Source organism: Pleurodeles waltl, chromosome 10 (assembly GCF_031143425.1).
Source record: "Pleurodeles waltl isolate 20211129_DDA chromosome 10, aPleWal1.hap1.20221129, whole genome shotgun sequence".
NCBI classification, from domain to species: domain Eukaryota; kingdom Metazoa; phylum Chordata; class Amphibia; order Caudata; family Salamandridae; genus Pleurodeles; species Pleurodeles waltl.
The window spans coordinates 885,027,855-885,047,592 of NC_090449.1; the positions used below are offsets into that span (position 1 = coordinate 885,027,855).

General features: G+C 44.4%; 1 protein-coding gene across 4 annotated transcripts in view; it reads right to left on the minus strand.

Annotated features, from left to right (window-relative positions):
• The window catches only part of DUS3L (dihydrouridine synthase 3 like), a 218,283-nt gene that overhangs the window by 87,072 nt on the left and 111,473 nt on the right, over window positions 1–19,738 (minus strand). For all 4 annotated transcript variants that reach the window (XM_069211606.1, XM_069211603.1, XM_069211605.1 and 1 more), the window contains exon 3: window positions 6,040–6,346. In XM_069211606.1, the coding sequence (XP_069067707.1) occupies window positions 6,040–6,346 (307 nt within the window). The remainder of the gene's footprint in view (window positions 1–6,039; window positions 6,347–19,738) is intronic.

A 19,738-nucleotide genomic window follows, 5' to 3' on the forward strand; every position in this document is an offset into this window, starting at 1 on the left:
GCTGGCATTTTTCATTATTCACCTATCCTAGGCTGCTTCGGTACTGGATTTTATTTTCCACTTGGAAGGCGTAACAGGCCAAACATGCACTTTCACTATGGCCACACAGTAGATAGAAGTTAGAGATCTTATCCGACCACGTAAACGTATGATTACAAGAGGGGTAAAATGTAAATAGTGTGCTGCACAATTGTCGACTGAATTGGTGCTGAAGCATATTACGGATCAGAGAAGGACATAGCAGGAAGATTCTTCTGCTCGCGCCAGTTTATTTCACGATACTTGTATCTTCACTTTCTTTACCAGCCAGACCTGATCCTGTACCCTTTAGTGCACAGTGGGGTAGAGTGTTCAACATGTCCAAAACAGATGGCAAAAAAAAAAACATATGACCTGATTCAGAGTTTGGCACACAGGTTATTCCATCCAGGGCTGGCTCTAGGGCAGTGCGACTGGTGCCACCGAACCGAGTGTTGACTTTGGGTGGGGGCACCGTCTTATGGTTTTAAAATCACCTGCTTCCGCGTTCCTTGCCTCTGGCCATTTTCAACAGTTAAAATGTCAAATTAACTCTGGTGATTAATGGACCTTCTGGAGAGAGCTTGAGTTTTGTTTAGGGGAATTTTTAACTCATAAGAAGGTAGCACAGAGGGTTAGTATGCCTGCTGCAAAGAATGTGTACAATGCAGATCACAAAGTACATATAATTTAAATAGGTCAGTGGGTTATTGCTTCTGTTGGTGCAATATTTTAGTTACTTGCAATTTATAAGTTAAAATCCTAACATAGAAAAGTAAGCTAGGAACTGTAACAAGACAGCTTTGTGTAAACTGCAAGGAATAGGTTAGAGCGTTTTTTATTTCTTCTGTGTCTTTCATCACCCTAATGTGGCAAAAAGGGTACATTTGGGTAAAAATCAATTCTTATTAGTAAAGACAACCCCCAACTATAATGATACTTTTTAAATTCTCAGTTTGTGCTTCTCCAGATCTAGCACTATTAAACTACACTGCCTACCAGTATGGAACAAGTGACTCCTACACAATTGCAGTCCTATTTCTGATATAACATTTCCGATACAATTTATAAGTGTGTAAATCAGTGTATCTGTGTAATATGTGTGTGTGATGTAAAGTGCTATGACACCCTACACTGGTATAAGTGGCCCTATAAATCTAATTAAATGCATCTGAGAGAGAGTGGTTATGGAGTCTTGAGGGGCACTGTTAAAGGGTGGTAGTGAGAGAATCCTTGGCAGAGGCAGTAACTGGGGGCCACCAACAAACATTGTCACACAGGGCGCCACCAGTGATAAAGCCAGCCCTGATTCTGTCACAAACATGACAAATATCCAGTCTGTTGTAACACGGCGGACAGAATATTCGTCCAGTTTGTGACTGAGTAACCCGCTCTGCCAAACTCTAAATCAGTTCCATAATCTCAGTTAGAGTCGGTGTCCTGGTACATTTTGGGTTTTAGACAGAGGTATCATAAGCCAACTTGATATCAACACTCCTTTTTCAAAGAAAAAAAAACCACTTTTAATGATCCCAGCCCAATACTACATGACAGAAGTGTGCAAATAATGTGGCTACAGCCACACATGCTTCAAATCGAACAATACTTTTATTTTGCATTTTATTTTATTTTTGAATAATTACATAATCACATCGAAGACAGAGGCATGAAAGCAACTAAAGCACCAACAGTTTTGGAGTTATGGGTTAACAACTTGATAATCCAATAATTAAGCAAAGAATGCCCCGCATAAAAGTTACTTGTAGTAATTTCTAATAATGACTGGCTCCTCGCAGCGATTTTACAAAGGCTTATGGGCTAGCCTGGTACTGCTACAGGACCCCGAATCGGTGGTGAAAAGGGGAGTGGCATCTGTGAGGAAAGAGGTGGGCAGCAGGGGGAAGAATATATCACAAACATGGAAAACAGAACTGTCAACTAACATGCCAGATTTCAACATTAGAAAACAATCAAATATAATCAGCTTGGTTGTCCATAAGCTAGAGAAACAAACATCTACACCTTGATTGTCAGACTTAGTCACTAAAAAACTGTTATTTTCCCATTTAAATAAAACAGGTTAACCCCTTGGGTGCTGAGGACAAAGTGGTTACGTCCGGTGGCGCGCGCTCAGGCGCCACGGTTTAACTACCTCGTCCTGGACCTGGTCCACAGGGAGAGTGCTAGCGCTCCCGTGGGCCTGTCACCCCACTCCCATTGGCAGGGATCGAAGGGGAATCACTTCCCCTTACACCCTGACCAGTCTCCCCCCACCAACCACTGTGACGTTTGATGACGTCAGCACGTGATTGCGTGCTGACCTCATCAGAGGTCGCCTCCCATCGCGCTGGAAACGTGCTTCCAGACTGATGCGGAAGAGAAATGCTAAGCATTTCTCTTCTGCTCGGGAGGAGGGGGCAGGCAGAGACATCAAAAGAAAGGAAAGCCTTTTCCCTTCTTTTGATGCCATTCTGAGCATTTTTGCAGACCGATCGAGATGCGATTTCTGCCCCCGGGGGACAGAAACCACTTAGGCATCAGGGATTGTTGTGTGTGTTTTGTTTGGAGGGACAGCCCCTTGGGCAAGGGTCGCTCCCCATGGGGGCACATTACTGTTGGCCATATCAGCCCCCCTTGGGAGGGGGGGGGGGGGCAGATCGGCCTATTATTGGAAGCCCCATCTGCCCCAAAAGGGGGGGGGGAAGCCCACCAGAGACCAGGGAAGATTTTTTTTTTCAAAATAAGAGGGTGGGGGTATGCCCATACCCCCACCTGAAATAAATGGGGCCACCATCCCAGCACGTTCCACCCACCAGTGGGCAGACGGGCAATTACCCCAGATCCACACCCCGGGGGGACAGAAAGTGTACTAGATGCCATGGAATTTTTTAAAAAACAAAAAATAGTGGGGTGGTGGCTACCAACCAGTATGGGCCTGGTTTTGCCCCCACCCAACTGAAGGGGGTAACAGTCTTTCAGCTCTCCCTCGGCACACTAAAACGTCTTATCCCATGGCAAGCAAGAGGACATTGGATTATTTTGGGTTTTGGTTTTACATCAGAGATGTGCAAATAACCACTGCTCCGCAACATCTTATCTTGTGCCCATTTTGGAAATACAAATGTTTTCTTGATACCTATTTTTCACTCTTTATATTCCAGCAAATGAATTGCTGTATACCCGGTATAGAATGAAAACCCATTGCAAGGTACAGCCCATCTACTGGCTCTGGGTACCTAGGATTCTTGATGAACCTGCAAGCCCTATATATCCCGCAACCAAAAGAGTCCAGCAGACATAATGGTATATTGCTTTCAAAAATCTGACATCGCAGGAAAAAGGTACAGAGTAAAACGTGGAGAAAAATGTCTGTTTTTTTTACCTCAATTTCAATATATATATTTTTTATTTCAGCTGTTATTTTCAGCAGGAAAACCTTGTAGGATCTACACAAATTACCCCTTGCTGAATTCAGAATGTTGTCTGCTTTTCAGAAATGTTTTGCTTTCCGGGATCCAGCATTGGTTTCTCACCCATTTCTGTCACTAACTGAAAGGAGGCTAAAAGCACCAAAAAAATAAATAGTAAAAATTGGGTATTTCCCAGTAAAATGCCAAAATTGTGTTGAAAAATTGGGTTTTCTGATTCAAGTCTGCCAGTTCCTGAAAGCTGGGAAGATAGTGATTTTAGCACCGCAAAACCTTTGTTGATGCCATTTTCAGGGGAAAAAAACCACAAACCTCCAGCAGCCCTTTTTCCCAAACCTTTTTTTTTTTTTTTTAAACAAAATTGTCTCTGTATTTCGGCTAATTTCTTGGTCTCCTTCAGGGAACCCAAAAACTCCGGGTGACTCTAGAATCCCTAGGATGTTGGAAAAATGGACGCCAATTTGGCGTGGGTAGCATATGTGGACAAAAAGTTATGAGGGCCTAAGCGCTAACTGCCCCAAATGGCCAAAAAAAAGGCCTGGCACCTTGCTGACTTCAGAATGTTGTCTCACTTTTCAGAAATGTTTTGCTTTCCGGGATCCACCATTTGTTTCACACCCATTTCTGTCACTAACGGAAGGAGAATAAAAGCACAAAAAATAGTAACAAGCATTTTCAATGCAACGGGTCTCGCATTTGCTCGAGTTAGAGCTATTAGCGTTGTAAAGAAAATAAAACTCAGCGCGATCGTGCCATGTACAATGCAACACTATCGCGCTACATGGAAAATAAACAGATAAAGTAGTCCGGACCCCAGGCTGAAAACATCGAGCCTCGCATGTTTTTAGTAGTTTACCGGTGCTGGGTAGGTGGGCTAAACACCGGAAAAGGCATGACGTATGCATGCCTTTCACAAATGAAAGCAGGTGGATTTTAAAAGGCAAGCCCACGAACCAATGTAGGTGACTGACGTGACGTGGGCGTGGTTTGAGATTACAGAATGGAGGGAGCACTTTGCGCTCGTCCATAAAAATGAAGTATGTCCCAGTAAAATGCCAAAATTGTGTCGAAAAATGGGGTTTTCCGATTCAAGTCTGCCTGTTCCTGGAAGATGGTGATTTTGGCACTGCAAACCCTTTGATGATGCCATTTTCAGGGGAAAAAAAAAACACAAACCTTCTTATGCAGCCCTTTTTCCCCATTTTCTTTTTTTTAAAACGAAATTTTCGCTGTATTTTGGCAAATTTCTTGGTCTCCTTCAGAGAACCCGCAAGCTTTGGGTATCTCTAGAATCCCTAGGATGTTGGGAAAAAAGGAAGCCAATTTGGCGTGGGTAGAGTATGTGGACAAAAAGTTACGAGGGCCTAAGCGCTAACTGCCTCAAATAGCCAAAAAAAGGCCTGGCACCTGAGGGTGAAAAGGCCTGGCAGCGAAGGGGTTAAACAATATTTTCTATATTAATAAGAACTTTTAGTGGGATGCAGTGCCAGCTCCACAATGGAAACAGGTCAGTTTGGTTGTTGTATGATACAGTGGCCCTAGTTCTGTGCGCCTTTGATGGCCTCTGTATTAGCAGACACTGGCTGCTACCTACGAGGTCGCAGACTGAACACGTGTTTGTGCAGGCTCCTAATCGGTCAGACACTAACCGGTGATACATGATCGAATTCGGACGCAAAAGAGATGAGGGCTGTTCCCTGCTTGGTCTCTGGCGAGCTCTGGTGAAGAACCTGCTTCTCATGAAAGACTGCCATTCCTATTGGTCTTGCTACCAGTCAGGACAGATATTACTGCTCTGAAGTCTGACTGGCGGCAATGACTTAACTCTTACTTGCAACACCAGTTCTTTATCAAGAAACACACACCTGTGCAGAGACAGTGTTTTGGTACATTAACACTCGGCAGACCCAAAGTCTCGGCTCTATGGTTTAAGGCTAAAGCTGGTAAACGGAAACGTCTCATGTTTTCCAATTTAATCTTGAGGGGCTAGGCTTGGGTTTAGAGCGTTACGGTTAGGGTAGAGGCCAGAAAATACCTTGGAGCAGGTCATGACTTAAGGAACAGGATCATCACAGAGAGGAAAGAAGAGGCTTGAGGTGGAGACTAGAGGGGAAATGAAAATGAAAGGGAAGAGATGGACAACGATCTGTTGTGATACTGCCAGGCAGATGGCACAACATACTGGGGAGGGCAGTAATGGGAAGAAAAGGAAAACGACCACTGAGGCCCCGTGGAAATCATGGACTTGCTTAGAATCATTTCCTACCATCAAGGATGGGAGGGTGTTGTTTCTGCAAGCAATTAATGGACTGCCTGATAAGCAGAAAGGTTAACTACTATGTCAGAGAGTGGTAAGATTATGCAGCCTGGGGTGAAGTATTTTCCATCCACATGGAGTGGTGGAGTGAGGACGATAGGGGCCATTATGTGCGGAAAGGCTTTGTGGATGATTCTTGTGTAAGTAAAATGAGGGTGAGGAAGGCCCATCTTAAGCACTATTCCTGGGGGAAAGGGAAATAACCTCTACAAATGTACTACTGAAGGGAGAACGTGCATTTTGTGGACGGTTCGTGCTGCTGAAACACTCACATACCTGCTTTATCGATGGGCACAGGTTCCTTTCAACATAGACTGTTGGCTTCTGGTATGGCCTCCTCTTGTTTTGTCCCCGAGCTCTCTTTTGTTGCAGAGTACCTTCGTTTTCCTTAATGTTCTGCTCTCTGCAGTCTTCCTGCGTGTCTGACAGCTTGATCTTTTTAGTTTCAGGTTCAGCTGTGTCATGGTCGTGAGTGGAGTCTGGAGGGGCCTCTTCAGAGACACCATCAGCACTGAGATCTGTGTGTGTCTCTTCCCCCCCTGCGTCGATGAATTTGTGAAACTGTTCTCTTGTTATTAGATACCTGAATATTAAAAACAAAAAAAACATATATTATTTAATATACTCAGAGCTGGCAGATGCACAAGTTTGATATCAAAACATGGCGTAATAAAATAATTCGCAAGCAGCCATTTGAGAATTTTTCTGACAGATGCAATAGTTGTAAACAGCGATAAGGAAAAAAAAAAAAAAAAAAAAAAAAAAAAAAAACTCTTGCTTCATTGAGAATCGGCCCTGTGTTAAAAAAATAAAAACATCCAAGGTTGCCATGTCTTAAATGAAAGAGCTGAAATTTGTGCCGAGGCCAGAATTTCCACAGTTTGTTAACTGTACATACAGCTCAGTTGAGGACACAAGTAATAAATACACAAAGAAATAAATCCGCACCCCTCTTACACCTGGCGTGGCCGCAATCGCACGTATTGTCCCTGTAAAACTCCTAAGGCCCACACGAAGAAACCCACTAAAAAAGGACATCATTAGGACATGACATTTTGGTAATATCCCTAAAACCTATATTCATGAGACATGCCGCACGCTAAACTGAGAAGATGAGAAGACATCAGAAGTCATAAAGCCTTTCAGGAAAGAAGCAGGACAAGTCTTGCGTGTTATTGAAGCCTGCATCCTAAAAATAGTATGGGGTGGACGTGGCCACAGACAAAATCCATTAAAGAAGACATTGAACCAGATATAGATGAACTGTGCTGCATTCTACTACAAATTTTCAACATAAGCTGTCCTTGGCCATGATAGTCTTTACTTTTACACACACTGCAACGAATGTTAATCTCATTGTGTGGCACTTTTGATAAATCCATCACCTTTCCAATATATACAATCAAAAAACAAATACAGGAAAAGGCAGTAAAAAATTCAAGGTGCAAATGAAGTAATAGTAGTAAAATGTGCATTTCTGTAGCACCTCATGCCCCACTGCAGGGCGCCAAAGCTCGTTGTGGGACAGGTAGCTAACTACAACATAGGGGAATGCTTGCTGAAAAAGTGTTTCTACTTGCTTTGTGATCAGTGTATTGGCGTGTACAAGAGTGACCAGAGCAGTGTTCTTTATTATGTCTTGGGTCGCAGCGTGATATAGGAAAAAATGAGTGAGAGGTATTGCCCACTATGTCCACAGGTACCACGTTGATCTACCATATTCTCTCAGTTCACCAATTTTGTAGACCACAGAAGTTTGAACATTAAAAAGTAAAAATCTTAGGGTCTAGCAGAAGAGCACGAGAAGTACAGAGATCCCCCTGCATGGTCATGGCTTTGCTAGCTGTTGTTGGACACAGACCTCACCATCACACTTGGGTGTGCAGTCTGGCCAGCAGTCATATAATTGACAGCGAGATTGTGGAAGATGCATATTTTGTCTCTGGCCACTCGCCACACATATTAGTTTGGCTGATGCACGGCTGCATGAGTTATAAACAATGCATGCTTTCTGTTGACTATTGAAACACTAAAAGGGACAGGCAGCAGGGCTCGACCATTGGCAAAGCACCACGACTAGCCCACCTCAGCTGGCCAAACTCCACCGCACCTGTTGCCTGGGTTTGTGTTTTGTTCATTTATTAGGGTTTGTGAACCCTGTTTTGGGGGCAGCGAACCTGTGAACTTCTGTGCCATTGTTAGGCATCCACTGGAGGTAAGCAGACCTATCATTAGGTCCACGAACCTCGCAAGATGCCCAGAGAGCATGCAGAATCCATCCCCCTTGCCAGGAGATGGTGAGCCCAGGGCTGAGTTCGCAGTTCTCTGGGTCCATGGACCTAGGAATGAGGTCTATGAACCCCTCAACAAAAAATGTAATTAAACAAAAAAAGTCAGTAGGGTCTGTTTGCATGCCCAGCTTCACTTAAGCAAGAGGGTGTTGCCCGTGACCCCTTATGGCTCTAAATCTTTTTTCAACCAACTACTATGCTCAATAATAGGCTCCTTCATTCATTCAAATTTGTTTAATTTTTTTAATGTGTCCGAAAATGGCCCGCATTCAGGGATTAACGGTCCAAGTGTCCGAGTATGATTGACAATTCGGGACAATTTGGGGCTTATAGAAAAAAAAAAATTCTGATGCCAATTTCCCAACAACTACTGAATGGATTTGCACCACACCAAGTAAAGGCATTTGCTAGAGTAAAGTTTTATCTTCCAGGTTTGGTGCAAACACATTAAGCAGGTATTTCTGTAAGCGGAATTAAAACAGGAAACATTTTTTGACCACCCCAATCATTGTTGTCTCCGACTTGAAGGACCTGCATGAAATTTGATATGCAGAACAAAAATCCGATCAGCATTTTGCTGGGAATGTTAACAAGAATATTTTTCAAACAGCACCAAAGCTATCAGCACAAAAATCCTTATTAATGGGAAGTCTGACCTAACCATAACTACCAGCTTTATGGAGGTAAATGTGAGCGGTTGCAGGGGAGAGAGTGGAAGGTCTGGCGGCAACATTCACAAAGCAGAGTCTGGTCATAGGCCAGGTCTTGTGCTAAACTTCACTGCACATGGGTGAATGCCCCGAGTAGCTGGATATGGCAGATAAAGGGTTACATAGCGAGCCTGTTACAGGCCAGGCTCGTGTGCCTAAACTCCCACTGCACATGGCTGAAGGCCAAGCAAAGCAAGGGGCGGTTGATGGCAGAGTTGAACAGCCAGGTCTTCTCTCAAACTCCAGCTGTGCACGGCTGATGGCTTTGTGAGGGAAGGATTAGCTAACAGCAGTGGGTTTGGGGAAGGGCCTGGTGGCAGCAGGGCTGGAATTTAAGCACTTCATTAAAAAACAAAAACAAAAACAAACAAAAAATACTGAGAAAAAATACATCAGCACTAGCAGCACACTGCACCACTTATGAACATCAGATTGCAATGCACCAAGCTATTTTATACAGTCACAATTTTAAATATGGTGAAATCCACTGCTTATTATATTAAATACCAATGTTTTAAGAGATAAACAAGCATTGGTAATGCCAATATACTTGGCTAATGCACCCATTCATACTTCTACTACCTCACTCTTGAATTCACCCTCTTAACCAGGGATGTGGAATTTCTATAGCCCGACACCCAGGACATATTGTTTTGTGTCAAGGACAACAAGTTTTCATGTCTATTTTGTCCTTTGCTACCTGCAACAAAAAACGTTTGGATGCCAGTTTACATTCTGGATCAGGCAAAGGCATTGTCTGCAGTTAAGGTAATGTTTGTGTTCATATGTTAATGCTGTTCATACTTGTATTTATGGTTCTATAATGCAAAGCGTTTATTATTAGTGTAGGTAGTCCTTGGAAATGCTGTAAGCTGCAGACTGCACTACGGACAGTGGTTCCAGTATAAAAATGTATACACATTTGCAAAGTTTAACAATAGGAGGCTAAGTATAATGCTCCCATAACGCTTTCAGATTGGCTGCAAATATTTGCATGCTCTTCAAAGCAAGATTGATGATTCTGTCAGGACCGGAGGTGAGGATCATGGTTGAACTTTCCCTTTAATTCCACTCCAGTAGACTTCAACCATAATAACCAGAAACTACATTTCCCATGGTTCACCTTGAAGAAAACTACATTTTTCCTCCAATCGGAACACCCTTCCAGTCCTCATCTCCGTCCACTCCCCCTAACTCTTCCTCTTTCCTTTCGACTCCGGTGGCAAGATAAATGCTTCTTTTTATTTTCTATTGCTACATTTTTGTCTTTGTGCTGCTTTCCTCTATTTACAGCGTATCGTCTCACGATTGCCGAAGGAGCACAACTCAGGCCTTCATTCGCGGCTGCGATGAATAGTCGACTGGGGCCGCGCGAGTGCGATGGCACCAGAGGCCCATTAGGAGGGAGCCTCTCCCGTGGGACGCGCTATGAACGGGTCTCGCTGCTCCGCACCAGACTCGTTCAGTTGCTGCGAGATGGAATGGTCAGAAGCTCTAGGCCTTAATAGTGAGGTGCCTCCCCCGGACGCCTGGAAGCCAATACGACCTAGAGGGGCTCTGAATTTTGATTCATTTTACAACCAGCAGCCGGACGCCCATGTACCTACAGATCAGTATTCCTCACATAATCAGACACCCGTCCTCCTTATTACGGGTCAGTAGCGTGAGATGTGCTGCTGCGGGGAACAGCCCAGGTGTTGGCTGTGCCTACCCTTTGAATATCAGGGTGTGGGGCCCCAATTAGTTAGACTGCACATGTATTGTGTCCCAAAATCCCAGCCAGCTTAGCTCTACCACCAGATTAGGACACTATTATTACATAGATATATATTTCCTCTGAAGAGTTTGTCCCTGACTAAAGCATGGCTGCTTATACTGAGGAGGAGTCAATCTCGGTCATCTCAATAGATGAAGAGTTTTGTAAGGCAATGGATGTTTCTATACAATAGGCGGTGGCCCTAGTGATAGCACCCCTGGAACGCCACCTTCTTAAAATTGTCTCTGGCACTTCAGCTCCTTTATTGCCCGCTGAGGAGCAAGACCAACACCCATCTAAGCGCAAGTCTGCCCCTACCACTGTCTTGAGCACTTTTGAGCGCCTAAAAAAAGCCATTCATATCGTAGCCACTTCCCACTGGCCTGGACAATCCTCCTGGTGCACTCTTGGATTTGGCAGATGATGGGGACCCTCCCTCTCCCACAGATGGGGATAACAGTGACTCCTCAGGAGATTCCATATTTAAGGCAGGCCCCTCCAGGCCATGGCACCCATCCCCTAAATCGGCTTCCTCAGAGGACCTCAAGGGTATGTCCGATATGCTGAACCCCAAGGACCTTATCCACCACAGATCAGCTGAATGGACACCCCCCCCCCCCAAAAAGAGGCCAAATATGTGGCGGAGCGCATCCGCAAGGCTTTAGAAAAGGAGATACAAGCTCACTTTCAAGCCAAATGGTCACGTCCTGCACTGGCAGACAAAGTGGCGCTCACCCCTGAAATCGATGCAAGAATGACTAGCTTCCTTTCCAAGTACATCAGAGACACAAAAACAGGCATTGATAGGTCTTGGCTTTCGTGTCAAGACAAGTTGTTGGACATGCTTGACCCGCGAACTAAAATTTTGGCACTGGCGGAGAATGCGGAGGCCCCAAATGACCCGGAGACCCCATTGGGATGGGCACAACATGCAATCATTTTCTTGGGAAACGCAAACTGTGCTTTCTCAACTGAGAGGAGGCGCTCAGTACTTATTAAGGTGGACCCCAAGCTGGGGAACTTGGCTTCCACGGAGTCCGGTCTGTTGGCACAAGGAAGTTTGCTTGGCGACCCCTTCATAAAAGAGTTGGGGAAGTTTGTCTCCAATTTCATGTCTCTGGACAAGGTGCAGGCGTCCATAAAGAACATTTTCCAGCCACCCATTTTTGTTGAGATCACCTGTGGTCAGGGGCACTTGGCTGGCCGTTTCTTTACTAAAGTCCCCTCCAGAGGCCCAACTGCCAGAAGACCCCAGTGCCAGGACCAGTTCCGGTAAGGAGAGTTTTTTTCCCCCTCCAAGAGGGGCCAGAGGGGCTGAGGACGTGCATCATTCAGAGGACAGACCCACGGAAGCCAATCAGGTGAGTGGGGTTACGGTGTATCAACAGGAAGTGGTAGGCAGACTAGCCCTCTTCAGACACAATTAGGAGGCCTTAACCCTGGATACAAGGGATCTTAAGATATGCCAGGGTTTTTACATAGAATTCCACAGAACCCAGTGTCAACCTTACCGCCCCAGACCGCTGACATTCTTAGATGCTCAGTGCACTTTTATAGATCAAGGTGTTGCAGATTTGCTGTGCAAAGAAGCTATTGTTCGCTCTTCTCTCCACCCATGCAGTTTTTTTAGCAATATTTTTCTCGTGGAAAAAAGGGATGGTGGCTATCGCCCCATAATAAACCTTTGCAAATTCAAAGGCTGGTTAGTGTACCGACATTGCAAGATGGAAGGGATCCATCTGGTGCGCGATTTACTCCAGCTGGGAGTGGGTGGTTCACCTCGAACTCAGGGATGCATAGCTGACTGTCCCCATATTCGCACCTCATCACAGCTTCCTCCAGTTCCAAAGACGAGGGCAGGCGTTCGAATTTCAAACCCTTCCTTACAGACTGTCTTCGGCGCAGTGGTGCTTTACCAAGCTCCTCAAGCCAGTGATGGAAGTGCTCAGCGCCTCTGTCTGATCATCTATTTGGAGGACCTGCTCCTGATGAACCAATGCCCTACTTAACTCAAAGAGCAGTTCACTATTAGGATTCAACTTTTAGAGTCCCTCGGATTTGTCATAAACAACAAGAAATATTGGTTGACCCCAGCCACGGAGACCACCTTTCTAGGGTTTGTCATCAACTCCAAAGGCCAAATCCTCAGCCTTCCCTCGAGGAAGATCTCCAAGATTCATAGGGAGTTGAAAAGTATGCCTGCCCGCTCCTTGACATATTTACTTGAGGTGGCCTGGGTGGAATTTTTACTTTCTTCATCCATCTAAGTGATTTTTCCCGGCCCTATTTACTACAGGGCCCTGTAATGGCTGAATGCCATTCATCTTCGCCAGGGATTGCGGTACTGAGACCAGGTACCTCTGACAGAGGAGGTTCAGGACGAGATGACCTGGTGGCTCGCTCATATCGAAGCCTTAAACGGCAGAGCAATCTTTGGGTCAGACCCAGACATTACTATGGAGTTGGACTCCAGCAAGCTAGGCTGTGGAGCCCACTGTGGGGACTAGCACACACAAGCAAAATCGTCTGTGGGGGAACAGAGTCTTCACATAAATTGCTTGGAATTAATTGCGGGGTCATTTTCTGGATCAAAGACATGGTGAACTGTTGCGTCCTCTTAAAAATGGGCAACCGGTCAACAGTTCGCTATGTCAACCACCTGGCGTGAGGGTGGGGTGGAGGGCAGGGTAAAGCTGTTGGCAGATTTGTCCAAAGAATTCTGGGAATTTTTCTTAGTGAGAAATATCTCAGTGACGCAGAGTATCTGCCGTGGGCTTCCAATACGATAGCGGACCAGTGCTCCTGGGTTTGGCAGGATGCAAGCTTATGACAGCTGTACCAGATGATTTTTCAGCAACTGAGCGAACAATGGGGGCCATTTACGGAGGACCACTTCGTTTCCCGGCTCGACCATCAGGTAGAATTCTTCTCCAGCTGGTAGCTGGATCCACTGGTAGCAGCGACAGATGCATTCCTACAAGACTGGTCGCAGGAGAAGGGGTACGCGTTTCCCTCCTTTGCAATGATATAGAGGCTGTCTACTTAGGTGAGGCGTCAGAAGGTCAGCCTGGCCTTAGTGACACCTGGTTGGAGGTCTCAAGCTTGGTTTCCAGTTGTTCTGGATCTTTCCTGGGATTTTCCAATCTGTCTACCCCATGATCTGGCTCTGCTTCGCAACCCGAGGAAGGAATCCGCACCTGCTACTCCTACAAGGATGGTTACCTCTCATGGCATGGAGGATTACCAGGAAAGATGGATAATCCCTGGCCTTTCGGGAGACGCTGGGAAGCTAATTGCTGCTGCTTGGGCTGAGAGCACTACCAAACTCTATAGGTTGGCGTGGATGCATTCGATCACACTGTGATCCCTTGGGGCCGACACTGCCAAAGTGTTAAATTTCCTGGCTTCTTTGGCCTTGCAAGGTATGGCCTAAAGGCCGGTTAACACGTTCTACTCAGCTATATCAGCAGGGCATGTTCCGATTCAGGGCTTACAAGCTGGGGAACACCCCTGGGTGCGTAAGCTGATGAGAGGTATACCTCTCTCATTGCCCCCGGAGCAGAGATACTCTGTGTTATGGGACAGTAATGAGGTCCTACATCTTTTTCAGTCTTGGCCAAACAATTAATATTTGTCCCATAAACAGCTTTCGGGGAAGTTGGCTATGCTGCTTTGTCTCATCTCCTGTCATAGGGCTTCTGATGTGCGAGCCCTAGATCTGACAGGTAAAGTGTTCACTCCAGAGGGAGTAACCCTTTCACATTTCCCAGCGGACAAAGTCCAACTCCAGGACCATCTCCTATCCATCCTTCAATAAGTCACCTAAACTCTGCGTGGTTTGGTGTTTGAAGACATATGAGGATGTGACAGGAGAATCTAGACCTCCAGGTGAACACCAACTGTTGATCGCCCTCCAGAAACCATTTAGTGCGGTATCCTCTCACTCCATCACGCGATGGGTTATGGGAGAGGCTGGAATTGATGTAGCAAAATTTAGGGCACACTCCGTTATGAGTGCTATGGCCTCAAAGGCGTTTAGTGTTAGTGCTCGTTTGGAGGACATCCTGAAGGCGGCAGATTGGTCTTTGGACTCAATGTTCAAACGGTTTTATTTTAAACCGGTCCAGAATATGGGCTCACTGGCAGTCGACAAGCTTTGAACAAGCAGAATCCTTGCCTCCAGTCCTGACATAGAATGAAAAATGTCCTAGTTAACGTAATGGAAAGTTTCAGTTCTATTAAGGACAAGGAGGCGAGGATTATTGCCACCCAAGACTTTGAGATACTACTCCCCTCCCTGGGGTGAAACTGAAACTAAACAATCTTGAGAAATGAAGGAGGGTGAGCACTTTACAGTACAAGTAAATTTTACTATGTTGAATAGCGGCTGTCATGGTGGGTTTTTGAGGATCTGGATGGTCTAATATGCTTTGTACAAAATGGATTGTGGTCGACATGCTTTAAGTTGTTGCATCCTGTTTTTTGTTCTTGGTCATGCGAAGGCATGGCTGTCTCGGTATCCTTCTTTCTATTTTCAGGTTCTGATGCCAATAAAGGAGACTAAAAGTTATTGAAGGGCTGTCATTTGTCGCAGAAGTGAAAGAGAAAGAGTTGCGGCAAGCGGATGAAGATTAAGGACTGGAAAGGCGCAGATTGGTGGAACCATGGGAAATTTAGTTTCTGATTATTATTATTGAAGTCTGGTGGAGTGGAATTAAAGGGAAAGTTCAAGCATAATCCTCGGCTCCGTGTCCTTAATAGAATTGGAGCTTTCCGTTACGTTAGCTAGGAAATTTTTCTTTCTTTGCTTTCAAAATAAATTGTTCACAAAAAATGTAACTAGGAAAAAAACATTTTGCTAAACTACTGTGAAATTTTAGGTACTTCTTTGAAGCGTCATTTCAGTAAAATGTGCTGATACATACAAGTAGTTCCAAGAAATATTCATAATGGGAAATCAGGATAACAATTTTCAACAGGATTACGAAAAACGTGAAAATAAACAAGCATCGACAAAGCCAAAAAGGTCTGACATTGGGGGTAAGCCTTTTGATTCTGCCAATGTGTGTTTTGTTTTGACATGAGTTTTGTACAACTTTATAGCTGTGGTGTTGTGTAGCCATTTTAACTATAGCTTTATACATGTTATTTTAGCAAACTACGACTGCTGTTGTGTACTTTAACCTAGATAGGTTTTATTTGAGCTTATTTATTTTATTGTAACAGTAGCCACATTTGCGGTCTTGTTTTATTTTCGCTATCTAGCTGTTCTTCACCTAGGCCAGCACTGCGTTCTTAAACAAGACATTTCTCTCACACTGTGTTTTTCTCAAGGCTGCAGTAAGACAGGTTGCCAGCAAAAGTGGTACGCTTTGTCTCCAATGTTCACAGAAACATACACACTCTTACATGGGGATCCTTTCTTGGAACATCAGCTCTCATTATAAAAAAAACTACTTTGACCCACGTACGTTAGAGGGAGATTCCAGCCAGATGACCACGACTGTATGCTGATTGCTTCTCTGCAGCTGCTTATGTAGACTACTGGCCTCTTGCTCATGTATGAGGGATGATATCTTCCCAGGGGAAGCCTGAAGGGCAGAATTAGAGCTTAACATGCTGTGCTCCAACATAGCTTAGGTAGGAACTATTCTTAAAAACTCAGGTGACAATATGGTGGTGTTATTTCTGTGTTTGACTCTCCTTGTCACAATTTTTATCTTGTTGTGCTTCATCGTCCTAGTTATTGCAATACCTGATTTATTATCTAAGATGTAGTTACTTCAATAAAACCTTATTGAACTTTAGTCTGCCTCTGATTGTCCTTGCATATGTGAGACTAATGTAACTGAGAGAAACAGATGAGATCTGAGTGGCCACGATTCCCCTGAGGAGTCATTTATGTCATGCGCTTGGTTGCCCAATCATCCCTGCTCTTGGGTGGAGATGATTTGCATATGGCTGGTTCCGATTTGGAATGGCATTGCAAGCAAAATAACTGATGAATTAAACTCAGATCTGCCACTGGGGGGGTGAATGTTTGATTTGTTCTGCATTCCGTCCATCTTCTGTTGTTTTTGCTCGGGTGGAGATGAGGCACTGCTAGTTAGCCGGAACAAACCCGGATTAGGTCGACAGGTGTTCAGACTCAGTCCCCCGCAGTCCAGGTGATTCTGCCGCCCAAGTCCAGTAGTCTCATTAGGATAATGAGAACCTATGCGACATGGCGCCGCCAACGTTCGATCAGGCACTCATTTTCAGGTCCTCCTGAGTAGCTGTCTCACTACTTACAAAGACACCTCAGTACTATTTACGGAGACGTCCGTGGTATTGAGGATTTTTTTCTCCTCAGCTAAGTAGGCAGTACCTAACTAACACTGTAGGTTGGTCAAGCTTGAAACCTAAAAGGATAATCCCCATCTGGTGTGATTATCTCAGAACAAAATTTACCATTCATCATGGCGAACCCGCAACGGGTAGCAATTGCAGTCGATATGCGCCCACCCCTTACTGCACATTTATTAGCACGTGGCCTAACATCCCGGGGGGTCCGGTTACATTTGTTGAGGCTCATCCAGCCTATAGAACAAAAACTTTCTATTCTTGGGTCACATTTCCAGCAGCTGATGGGATCACAAATACATTTCATTACTATACACCTGCAAACATACCTGCACAATATAGAGCATATGCATATTTGGAAATACATCTATCTTATCAAGACCATAATAATTGGCTCGATGGCGCCCTACCACATACAATCCTACATGTTAGGTCCTCTAAGTAATGATGGTCCTACTTGGCCTTTATTGGCCACATATACACGGCACCCCGATGAAGCAACCTTGACGGTAGCTGAGGTCCACCGCTTATATACTGGGCTTACGGAAATATACAGAGGGTTAGTACAGTTTGTAATGCAAACATTTAATACAAACTCAGCACGTGCTGCCCCGGGGCAACTACATGCAGCAACGCAAGGCATTAATACTGCGACTGTACATTTGATTATGGGTAAGGTACCTGCCAAATGGGAAGAGGAGACCTATTCTAGTACTAGTCGAGATAGTCTGGGGGCCAGACCCACAAAACCACAGTTTCAGGGTAAATCTAATAAAGATTCTACCAAACAAGCACCCAAGGGTTCTAAAATAAACGCTGGGATAAAAAAAAAAAAAAAACACCTAAGCAAGAAAGGGGAGAATCTCCACATTTGGAGACCCCTCAGAATAGATATAATCTCTGAAATAGAGACAATATAAAAATGCCTGACATATCAATATACTGATACACGCTCCTTACAGGACTCACCAGAAAAACGCAGTGAGAGAGGTGGGTGGTCAGAGCGAAGAACTGAGTACGTGAAACCAAGACAGGAATCGCAATGCTCAACAGAAAACCCAATTTAAAAAGACAAAAGTGTCAGCAGTTGCAATTCGTCATGCCGCTCAAGAAGAGGCCTCTATTGAAGTAAAAGATGTGGGCGTTACCTCTGCTAGACAGCACAGCAGAGGTCACAATAGTTTGCCGGACTCTTAAAGAGCATCTTGAGGTGAAAGCAACTGATAACTTCTTACAAGTTGAAACTGCGGACAAGTTGAAACTGTCTCCACGCCTGACAGGGTGTACAAAGTAACGCTATACAGTAGTTAGGAGACATTGAACGCACAATCAACGCAATCTTTTGGGACCGCGTTGTAAACATTTATGATATTCTACTGGCCGAAAGGGATTGGCCAAACGAATTTGTCCGTACTTAGGGAAAGAGGCTATAAAACCTTCTTCCTCGCTTCTTGTTCCTGATGATCTCGCAGAATTCTATGCCATTGATTGGGCATTGGCGCAGACACCCGCATTACATCGCAACCACTTAGGGTTGGATAAAGAATCCCCTTACCATGTAATTCCAATTAAAAAAATTAACCCCAACCTCAACCCCAATACCCAATAAAACATTAAGCTAAAGCACCTGTGATGGAAATCCTCACACAAAGAGAGTACCAGGGTGTAATCGAACCCTGTGTCTCACCAATGATTAATTCTCTCTTTTCTGTAGATAAACCGGACCATTCATACAGAATAGTCTTAGACTACAGACACTTAAACAGTCATACACGCACATATGCTACACAAAATTCTCATAGCACAGCACTGATGAACAACAGTGCGCAAAAAATACAAAACAACATTGGATATTTCCAATGGTTTCTTCTGCCAGAATATAATGCCTGAGAGTAGAGACCTAACAAGTTTCAGCGCATAAGGCTCCCAGAAAAAAATCTGTTGTTTACCACAGGGGTATAAGAACAGTCCAGGACTGTTTGTGGCTCGTGTGACTTCAATATTGCACGACATTGACCCTGAAGCATTGTCATATGTAGATGATATCGATTTTACAGACGAAGAATTACTGCAACATCTAAGACGGGTAGCCTTCACTGTTGTAGGATTTGCCAAATTTGGCTATAAACTCAACTATAAACAAAACAAAAATAGCCTTCCTTAGTGTCTTGTTTCTGGGATACAAATGATCAAGTGAAGGAAAGAGCCTAGCGCCACAATTCTTAGAAAAATGCCCACAGTTACAACCTCCAAATACCATTAAAAAACTCCAATCCCTATTGGGTTTTCTAAATTTTGGCAGAACATACATTCCAGATTACGCATCACGCATCAAACCCTTATATGACTTGATACGTCCTGACTTTTCAAGTAAATTCTGGATAGTCTAACATACACGCATTCTCAGAGAATTGCAACAAGACATGCTTGCAACACAAAATTTACACACAAGAGACAATAAAGAGGCAATAAAAAACATCTGGTCATCAGAGTAATTGCTGGTGCCACTGGGTTCACCTATTTAACATTCAATAGGGTGAGACAGTCCTGTTTGCATACAAATCACATCTGTACTCAACAGCAGAACAACGTTTTGCTTCCACTGAGAAAATTCTCACTGCTGTTCAGATGGCAGTCATTAAAGAAAGACCACTAGGCCCAGGGGAAACGCATTATTGTTGTATCTCAAATCCCAGCCCTCGAGTCTGTTACCAAAGCCAGTGTTCCAAACGCTAAAGCATTACATCCATTTGGATCCAATGGGCAACAACTTTGACAGCCACTGATGTTGACTATATTTTTGACCCAAGTTACAAACTCAAGAACTTTTGCAATACGAACTAGAATACAAAGTTCCGGCAAATACATTACCTATT